The sequence below is a fragment of the Penaeus japonicus genome, unplaced genomic scaffold (assembly GCF_977035675.1).
Source record: "Penaeus japonicus unplaced genomic scaffold, GWHDUDI00000001_assembly GWHDUDI00000026, whole genome shotgun sequence".
Taxonomy (NCBI): Eukaryota; Metazoa; Arthropoda; class Malacostraca; order Decapoda; family Penaeidae; genus Penaeus; species Penaeus japonicus.
Genome location: NW_028234428.1, coordinates 25,063,850 through 25,073,849, shown reverse-complemented (window position 1 = coordinate 25,073,849; position 10,000 = coordinate 25,063,850). Strand labels below are relative to the sequence as shown.

Below are 10,000 nucleotides of genomic sequence, written 5' to 3'. Positions count from 1 at the left end.
AAGTGGAAGTGAAGGGAAAATATCCGATTGTGTTTTTCTCCGCTGAGATCGGGCGAGCGTCAAGGGATGGGTTTGTTATGCTGTGATTTTCATTCACTCGGAGGCAGTTTTCTCTCCTCGGTGCGGTGGATAAGCGACGCGACGGGTTTAATGTGTGTGAAGAAACGAACGGAGGAAAGAGAGGGAATAGTTGAAAAAACGAGTTAAATAGGGGTTCGGCCTCTTTTCAAGTGGACTCGCCATTATCGAACGTTTTTTTTTCTTCCGTTTTTGAAATGTGGAAAATTACTCTTCCACTTTCCCACCGCGCTTGCCACGGGTATTCTTGTACCGGAAATATGAGTCGGAATGCAAAAGTTTTGAGGTCTGAAAGATGTGTAAAGCGGTCGGGCCAAACGACTCATGGTTCAAGGTTGATGTGTCATGCATTTTTTGTCAGGCAATTTTCATGCGTTCTCGTTCAGATTCATTCATTTTTTATTTATTTATTTGTTTAACTTAAAAGTAACATTATTAACAACAGTAGGAAGACAAGAAATAGAATCAAAATGACAAGAACATAATAGAAATGATTTTATCTCCTAAACACCTGTCATGCAGATCATCAGCCAAGTGTCACTTGTTGTTGCTGAATTTTAACTTTGGCCCATTTTCTAGGGAACATTTCATCCACTTCAAGAAGACTGGGAGTGATCCTCTATTTGTACAATTGGATTTTCTGATTTACTTGGTATTCAAATGTGATGTTTCATGTGGGTGTTACTTTTTTTTTGGTGTTTTAATACTGGTTTTAGGAGTTGTATAGTGAGCATTTTAGCTTTTAGGATGTTCTTATGGTTGGGTCGAATGCACTTGAAACTAAGTGTGATCAGACTGCAGGCCAGCACTCGAAAGTCCAACATGATAGCAATGCATGATTGACCAATCACTTTGGCCTCCATGCATCAGGCTCCAGCATGGGCCTACAAACCTCAACTACATATGTTGTGGCAAGAGAGACATTTACCGACAATTTTATGGATTAAGATAAATCAAAATTGGGACCACGCCCTAGAGCAATAGGCAGACATTACGAAACATTTAGGAATATATGTATCTTTCAAAGGTAGTTCTAATATCTCGCATAGACCAAGTCCAGCCAGTAACTCTGGGTGGGGTGACTCATGGGAATCTGGGAGGGGGATAATAAATGTTGGTGAAATAACTTAACAAGATAGATATAATAAATTATAGAATGTGTAAATAGGAAAAAGAAAGGAATCAAGTATTTGAAAATGTTAAAGTTTAAAATTAAAATAGCGTAACTAAGTATTGTATTTTTTAACCCATTCACGCTGGGGCGATTCCAGCTCTGAATGGTCAAAATGTTGGGGTTTTGGAACACAGAAGCCTAACACCTTGGGATTTTTGGGTGCACTAGCTGCAAGCCTGGGCTATCCGCTTGCTCACTCTTAGCGCTGGCCTTGACCAAATATCTCGCCACCGGCATCTGACCCAAAAACTACGAAACGTGTCAGCATGCCATCCGGCGTGAATGGGTTAAATAGAAAAGTGTGCAAATGAAAGATTTGAACCAAAGGATCAGTTATGGAGGATTCAGGCCATGCACAAACGAGCAAAAGAACCCTATCCCATTGGCACAATTTTCCATAAAGAATCCCTTTATAAACCAAAAAAAAATTCGAACAAGGCTCTGACCCCAGACCCTCTTCGATTGGCATGTTGTCCCAGCTGTGAATTCCACCCATGAGCCCGCTCTAAATTGCTGTGTTCCCTAACTGGGGCTTCACTTCTGGATCCCACCTTAATTGCCACATTTCTTACTCGGCCAGTCAAACATTACGATACACAGTACATTTGAAGATGCAAATTTGTATTTTCTTTTGTGGATGGTAGATGCCATGGCTTAGAGGATCAGAGACCTTAGCTGGGTTTGCACAAATTGAATAATATTATTGCACTTCACTAAATTTTGTATGAATTGTGACGTTGCAGCAATTTCATTAAAAGTTCAGTTTCATTGGAATAGTCATAAGAGAATTCAGAAACATATAAAGACACTACTACCAGTCTTCACTACATAAGTGTCAGGATCAGTGTGACAAGAGAGCTGTCAAGAGATTAACAGATTGGTTTAGAGTCTCAAACAACAGACATCTCTCAACTGGAGACCTGTCTGAACAAGGTCAGGTAAGCTGGACTCTGTCTAGGGAGGCCCACAGAGACTTAGCTTCAAAATAACCACATCATCATCAATGTTTCTTCAGTGTGACTATCGCTGCCAAATGCTGGTAAAAACACATTCCAATCAATGCATTTTTGTGTGTTCTTTGTGTTGTTAACATCAATATTTTCACTTGTCTTACTGCGAAAGGAACAGCAAGAATAGCCTCTATTAGCTATTATCCAAGTAAAAATACATTATTTCATGAAAATTATAGGTTGGCTTCAGATGTATAATGATTTTGATTTGTGTAATACTAATCACATTCAAAGATCTTGATTTTATAGTTCTGATAATATGGGTGGGCATAAAGTATATGAGGGAAATTTTTTAGGTAAAACAAGCTGAGGTTGCATGGGAACAAAAGTACCCAAGAAATCTCTTTATTCTTTATGACCATTATATTACTTAAAAGATGGTTTGATGTTACAAGAGCCCTTGAAATACAAAGCAGACCTTTATGGTTAAGAATCATCTTACATGTGTGAAGTAATTAATGAACTAGATGACATACTGCAGTAACTTTGCACATATCTCTTGAAGTTTGTCAGTGATTTTCATATCAACAAAGACTTGCTTGTGCAAGAGTAAGTGGGCATTTATGCAGGAATATATATATCACTGAAATACATTCATTTTGGAATAAACTCAATTTCTTGAGTGAGCAGGAACTACAGCTTTCAATCAGCACTTATGATTTTCTGTTAAAATTTACAAGCCAACTTGTGATTATTATGCTTTTGAAAAATCTAATGTTTTAAGTATATTCTCTCTGAAATGTGGGTGGGTGTAATTAGTTCTGAAAAGGCATATACTGTGGTAAGCAATAGCTACATTTTTCTTGATATAATTGTTGCTAATAGGAAACATTTGAGTTATACAAATTGTAGGATAGAGTAAGAAGAAAGAATCAAACCTCCCTTTTAACACCTTCCTGGTATTTTGTTCTTGAAATAAAGAACCAAATATAGTTTATTCATGCCAGACTATGCATAGTGAGGGTTTGTTAGAGTTAGCCAGAATGCTATAAGAGCATAAACCACAGTGATCATTTGACGGCAACTGTCAGTGTGGTCATTTATATTTTATTTTATCCTTTGATTTGCAGTTTGCAAAGATTATCAATGCCACGCTACCCCTCTATGAGTGCTTTTCATCTGCCCACTTTAATGGGTTATAAAAAGGTTTTATGTTATTTTAAAAAGTGAAGAAAAATGTGTCTACACAAATAGAACACCTATGAGTATATTCATAAGTAACGATGTAAAATATATGATTTGAGGGAGAGATCATGACATAATACGATGTCATCAGATGGAAGCAAAATATTTGGATAATGTGATATCATGTCGCCTGGTGCCAAGGGCTAGGTCACAGTGGAAGAAATTCTCAGAATTCATTGCTATGTCCTTTACTTGAAGTGTATTTAGATTCAGACCTGTTTATTCCTGTACCTATTAATACTATTTAAAAGGTGTTTATTCTGGCAATATATTTCCATTCACATTATTAAAAGTCAACTTGAAAGTATGGTAATCACTTGTCAAACTGGCTTTATAAAAGTTATCAAAAGACCCATATCATTATGAATTGGCATTCGACCAAGAGAGCATTCATATTTTGTGAAAACTGAACTAGAATCACATTTCAAAACTTGGCCTTCACAAAGTCTTGATGTTGATGGACAAATGCTTTAATTGATGTCAATAACTGTCATGTGTCTTGCAAGAATCTTCTGAAATCAGGATATCTTAGAAAAGTTCTCATAGGAAATCAGCGCTTATAAAAGATGTAAAAGTAACCCTATGTTATACAAGAGAATATAAGTAAGATGAGTGTAGGTTGTGACATGTATAAAAGACATGTATTTCAATCTAGGAAATATTTTGTTGGTATTTCTGCTCAGTTGTCAGTATGTGTTTTTATTAAGGGATCATAGCTTGTTAGTAATAATAAAAATCATTTAAGTAGTAAACAATTTATTAGATGGCAATACTAGTATTAAGTCCATAAGCCAATAAAAAAAAAGTGGTTTCTGTTCACTGTTCGGAGAATGTTAAGGGTTTTCCCTCAGGTGTCAAATTTAAGGTTAATCAGTCACTGATAAGAGAAATGATAACACAAATCCTTTGCTGAGTACTGTTGTGACTAGATATTTGAACACACTCACATCTTTTATTGACGTGGTCCTAATTTCTATTCCAGTTACGGCTGAATTCCATCAAAAAGCTCTCCACAATTGCTCTTGCACTCGGTGTGGAGCGAACTCGCAGTGAATTGATCCCCTTCTTGACTGACACAATCTACGATGAAGATGAAGTGTTGCTCGCACTTGCAGAACAGCTTGGCACCTTCACCCCACTGGTTGGAGGGCCAGAATACGTACACTGTCTCTTGGTAAGTAAAGTTTAGGGAACTTGAAAGAGAAGCTATATGGTTTAAAAAGTAAGATGTTCTGGCTCTCCCTATAGTTGCTTCAATATTGTTTTTGCCTTTAGATGATGATGTATTATTTTGTATTTGTTGTCATCTTTTTTAAGCAATAATTTTTTTTCTCAGCCCCCTCTGGAATCCCTGGCTACAGTTGAAGAAACAGTTGTACGAGATAAAGCAGTCGATTCGCTGAGAAGGATTTGTGAAGAGCACAACACAGAAGATTTGGAGTCACACTTTGTTCCTCTGGTGAAGCGACTGGCTGTGGGAGACTGGTTCACATCCCGCACATCTGCCTGTGGACTTTTCTCTGTTTGCTATCCAAGGCTCTCCGTTGCAACAAAAGGTAAGAAAATTGGGAAGGCAGGAAGGGTCTGTATATTTACATATTTATGTTATGTTATTGATTCATCAGAGTAACAGAGGAAAAAGGGAGGTGGTTGAAACTTAACACATTTTTAAGAGACACTTTTCATTCCTTTAATCCCTCCTATTCCCACAGCTGAGCTGCGATCACATTTCCGTTCTCTGTGTCAAGATGACACGCCCATGGTACGACGTGCAGCAGCAGCCAAACTGGGAGAATTTGCAAAGGTTGTAGAAGTGGAATACCTGAAGACAGACCTTATCCCCATGTTCATTGCACTTGCCCAGGATGAACAGGTTGGTGTTAATAGTTTTATGTATTTATTTATATTTATTTATTTGTGCTTTTTATAACAGCCATTACACTGATCCTAGACTTACTAAGATTGCAAAGACTAACCACACTACTTACAAGATTCTTGGATGAATGTATCTCCCTTGTTTTTGTCAGCCTTTAGGCAGGTGTAGAAGATTACACATTATTTTTTTGTTTGCCCTTTCACCTTGCCAAAATTGGTGTTTTAGACAATGTATCATGATCATGTTTCTGAAACAAGAACTTGAGTCATGCATACACACCCTAAAGAGCACCCCTCAACTCTGGCAGGATTCAGTGCGGCTTTTGGCGGTGGAGGCGTGTGTGAGCATGGCTGGGCTCCTGCAGCAGGAGGACACAGAGATGCTGGTGATGCCCACACTCCGCCAGGCTGCTGAGGACAAGTCGTGGAGGGTGCGGTACATGGTGGCAGATCGCTTCATTGATCTCCAGAAGGCAGTGGGGCCTGAAATCACCAAAACAGATCTTGTTCCTGCATTCCAGAGTCTGCTGAAGGATGTTGAGGCTGAAGTAAGAGAGAGAATTTTTGTTTGTGTCCATTTGATTATTGTTGAAATGAGTATGTAGCTGTTTTTATATTATTTTGTTGTGATGAGTCAAGATAATTTCAAGTTACAAAGAGGCTTGTTGATTTATAGATTTTTTTGATAATTTGTATTGTTATTTTCATACTTTAAAGAATTTCAGACATATTAGTCATAAGGATATATAAGATGTTCTTTACACAAATTTTTCTTCTGAAAAGATAGTGGCCAAGTCTTTAGGTCCATGCAAACAAGAGACAGGAATTGACTAAGTATCTTTCTTTTTATAGGTTCGTGCAGCAGCTGCTGGAAAGGTTAAAGATTTCTGCCAGAATGTGGATCCAAGTGTGCAGGAAAATGTTATCATGAACAATGTTTTACCTTGTGTAAAGGTTAGTCATGTCTGACACAATTTACAATATATTTTAATTAAGTATATTAGTATATGTCTTGAGTGAAGAGTACAGTACTGGATATTTGAATTATTGCAGATAAAGTTTATCAAAGTTCAATCTTCAATAGAAAATGCTGATTTTTTTTTTATGTACTTTTTAATATCTTGAAATTTATTTAGCATTCTCTTTTTCATACTTAATAATTGTTCATCATATTCAACAGGAACTAGTAACAGATGGTAACCAACATGTAAAGAGTGCACTAGCGGGTGTTATCATGGGCCTGTCACCCATCCTAGGGAAAGAGAACACAGTCAACCACCTCCTTCCGCTATTTCTGTCACAGCTGAAGGACGAATGCCCAGAAGTCAGACTTAACATTATCTCTAATCTCGACTGTGTGAATGAAGTCATTGGAATTCAACAGGTATTGTAATATAATAATTTTTTTTTATTACTATTATAATCATTATTATTATTATTATTATTTTATTATTATTATTATTATTATTATTATTATTGATATATCTCAATCAGAGTGGTTATGGTTGGGCATGGTTTTCCTTTTTGTATATCTTTTTTTGATGTTTTGTTTTCTGTAAGTGTGAATATGATTAGATTTAGTCAACATTGCAAGTTTCAGATTGGATGCATATGTTATTTAATTATTGATTGTTTATATTCAAGTAATAGTTACCACTATTGATTTTTTAATTTGCTTTCAGCTGTCGCAGTCATTGTTGCCTGCCATTGTAGAGTTAGCAGAGGACACTAAGTGGCGTGTGCGCTTGGCCATTATTGAATATATGCCCCTACTTGCTGGTCAACTTGGGGTCGAATTCTTCAACCAGTCCCTCTCCAAACTCTGCATGACCTGGCTAGTGGATCATGGTAAGATGTTCTCATGATTTTGATCAGTCACTTGAGCTTATATCATTTATAGATTTTTTGTAATGTTATATTGTCTATATGTTTAAAAAAGACAGGTTGATGCTTCTTATGTTGTAGCTTTTAACTGTCCTTAAGATTTATAAGTCTTAACCATTGTTCAAAGCTATTGAGTTTGGGTAAATTTGGATAAAGATGCAACCAACCTTCTGGTTGAGACAATATTTTTTAGGGAGTTTTTGTTGTATTTTGCACAGTTTTGATATTCATTTCTGAATTTCAACACCTCCCCCTCCCACGTGCCAGCATTGATTTAGCACTGAACGATTTCTGGTGGGAGATTTAAACAAGTTTTTCTGTATTATATCCTAACCAAATCTAGCCTAATTTTTAGGTTAGCCCTAGCAGATACGTATCTGCCATGAGCACCGTTTTCAAGCCACTATGTGGCAGGTAAATTTTTTTATATGGATGTGCGCATTTATTACCTTAATTGGATGCATGTGAGGAGCTGGATTTGTGGGTCGTCCCATCAAAAAGGAAGTGTTGAACTGTTATCTTTATGATATAACTTATTAAAGTCCCACTGCATATATTTACAGCATGTGCACATGCTAGCCATCTTGATACTGAATTTGAAATTCCAACTAGGACCCATACTCAAGATTCAATTATCTGTGATTGGTTGATAGATTTATTGGTTAGATCAATTGTTTTTCTATTGGTGCTTTTATTATCACGTGACATTATTGCCCATTAGCAATGTTCTTTGTATTTCTGTGGGCAAGGTCAGGGCATATCCAGAACAGATATTTTTGAGTCGGGTTCGTCGGTGCAGTGGAAGCAGAGATTTTCTCCCTTTACTCATTTCCGGAAGAAAAGAGTTTTATGGTGTTACTCATAAGTAAAATTATGTCATGCTGTAAGGATAGTTTTTCGCTACGTTTGTTTGCATCTTTATCCAATAATACCTGAGCTTGTATCTCCAGACCAAAAGGATAATGAATTTTTTAAGATACTGGGTTTTAGAAATTTAGGGACTTCACAAGAAAAAGGTACCATGATTAATTTTGAAACTTGTTCCCTCTATTAATTGCAATGCAGGGTAAAAATTGGTTTAACCTGTCTGGCTGAGCCATAACGGATGTTAAACCTGGGCTGGGCATCTTGACCTATTCTTGCCGTGGTTTATATTTGCATAATACCACTCCACCAGCTAGATACGTGAAGGGACTAAGTGCGATATCTCTCCTGCCAAGATGCTGTGCTGCACATCTATGAATGGGGTGATAATAGGAGGTTTTAGCATTTGTTTACTCTATTTTACAGGTGAATAAAAGTTTGTCTCTATATATGGAACTCCTATGATTAAATGCATATTTAAGTTGTAAAACTTAGGTCATCCAGATGGAGCAAAATATTAGCATGATGTGATATCATGTTACCCAGCCCATTGGGATAAGATGTTTATTTATTTATTTATTTTTTTTTATTCTAACCCATTTGTGTCAGATGATGTCCTATCATGTTTTGGTAGTATTTTGCACCCTCCAGGTGACATCTATGCCTGCCATGATACTCCCTCAAAACAACCATTTTACATTGGTATGTATGTACACAGTCATAGGAGTTCTATCTGTATAGACACATTTTTTTTCATTTGTGAAAATAAAGAAGAAAAAAAAATTGCAATTATCACCCCCGTGGAAGTGGCCAGCTAAAAATTGCTCATAGAGGTGCAGTGCAGCATTGCACTGGGAGAGATCTCGTGCTTAGTCACTGCAGGCGCTTATTATCTAGTGGCATTAGGAAAATACAAGCCCTGGCATTAATGGGTTGATATTTGATCATTTGCTCTAAGATTGTAAATTCTTGGACCAGACAGAATATAAACAGACAGTCAAAGACAGAATCAGATGGTAAACAGATAGATACAGATGGCAGACAAATAGACCATAAGGTGCAAGCTCTCTTGAACCCTAGCTAGGCTTGCTACCTTCCTCATCCTGACATTGTTGATGTTGATCCCTTACCGTTCTCTATCCCAGTATATGCTATCCGTGAGGCTGCTACTAACAACCTAAGAAAGCTTGTGGAGAAATTTGGTGCGGATTGGGCCTCCCAGAATGTGTTGCCCAAGATTAATGCCATGTCACGGGACGGCAACTACCTTCACCGTATGACCTGTCTTGCTTGTATCAACGTGAGTTTCTTTTTCATGTTGTAAAGTGTTCTGTTCATTAGAAGAATAGTCTATAATATTTCTGGTATGAGTCAACAGTCATAGTACCTATTTTGCTCTCATGTATGTGTGGAAGTTATTGTATGCGTAAAATATGAAAAAGATGTTTTATTAATTTTGAGTCTATTATTGAAGCCCCAAATAAGACCCAAGTCCCTTTTCTGCAGGTTGTTGGTGAAGTTTGTGGAAAGGATGTGACGACCAAGACTCTGCTCCCCACAGTCCTCTCCATGGCAAATGATAATGTTCCCAATGTCAGGTTTAATGTGGCAAAAACCCTACAGATTATTGGTCCCCATGTGGAAAAAGAGTAAGACTTCATTTTTATTGTTTTAGTCATGTCTTTGTTCAGTGTGTCTTTCGATGCAGGAGTTGTATAATACATATATTTATTAATTTTGACTGAAGTTGAAATTAAATATGATAGTAATGTCTTGTAATAATTTGATACTTTTCTATCAGATGATATCTATATTAGCAATGCAGGACAGCATCAAACTAATCAGGTTTCTCTGTAAGTATGAGAAAACAAAAAGGACTGGATATCCTGGCACACTTCTGATGTGATCCTTTGTGTTTCAGTGCCCTCCA

The 10,000-nt window shown here is 37.0% G+C and overlaps 1 protein-coding gene across 4 annotated transcripts in view; it reads left to right on the top strand.

The window, feature by feature from the left end:
* The window catches only part of Pp2A-29B (Protein phosphatase PP2A regulatory subunit A), a 16,287-nt gene that overhangs the window by 370 nt on the left and 5,917 nt on the right, over positions 1 to 10,000 (top strand). For 2 of the 4 annotated variants that reach the window (XR_015192330.1, XM_043028230.2), the window contains exons 2-11: positions 4,430 to 4,621; positions 4,784 to 5,003; positions 5,160 to 5,320; positions 5,631 to 5,870; positions 6,175 to 6,276; positions 6,503 to 6,706; positions 7,005 to 7,170; positions 9,216 to 9,370; positions 9,577 to 9,719; positions 9,992 to 10,000. The exon at positions 9,992 to 10,000 is cut by the window's right edge and continues 83 nt beyond it. Coding sequence is in view for 2 of the 4 variants with exons in the window: in XM_043028230.2 (XP_042884164.1) it covers positions 4,430 to 4,621; positions 4,784 to 5,003; positions 5,160 to 5,320; positions 5,631 to 5,870; positions 6,175 to 6,276; positions 6,503 to 6,706; positions 7,005 to 7,170; positions 9,216 to 9,370; positions 9,577 to 9,719; positions 9,992 to 10,000 (1,592 nt within the window). In the remaining 2 variants the exon portion in view is untranslated. Of the gene's footprint in view, positions 1 to 4,429; positions 4,622 to 4,783; positions 5,004 to 5,159; positions 5,321 to 5,609; positions 5,871 to 6,174; positions 6,277 to 6,502; positions 6,707 to 7,004; positions 7,171 to 9,215; positions 9,371 to 9,576; positions 9,720 to 9,991 lie in introns of all 4 variants that reach the window. The other 2 variants (XR_006223849.2, XM_043028228.2) reach the window with 1 other exon arrangement.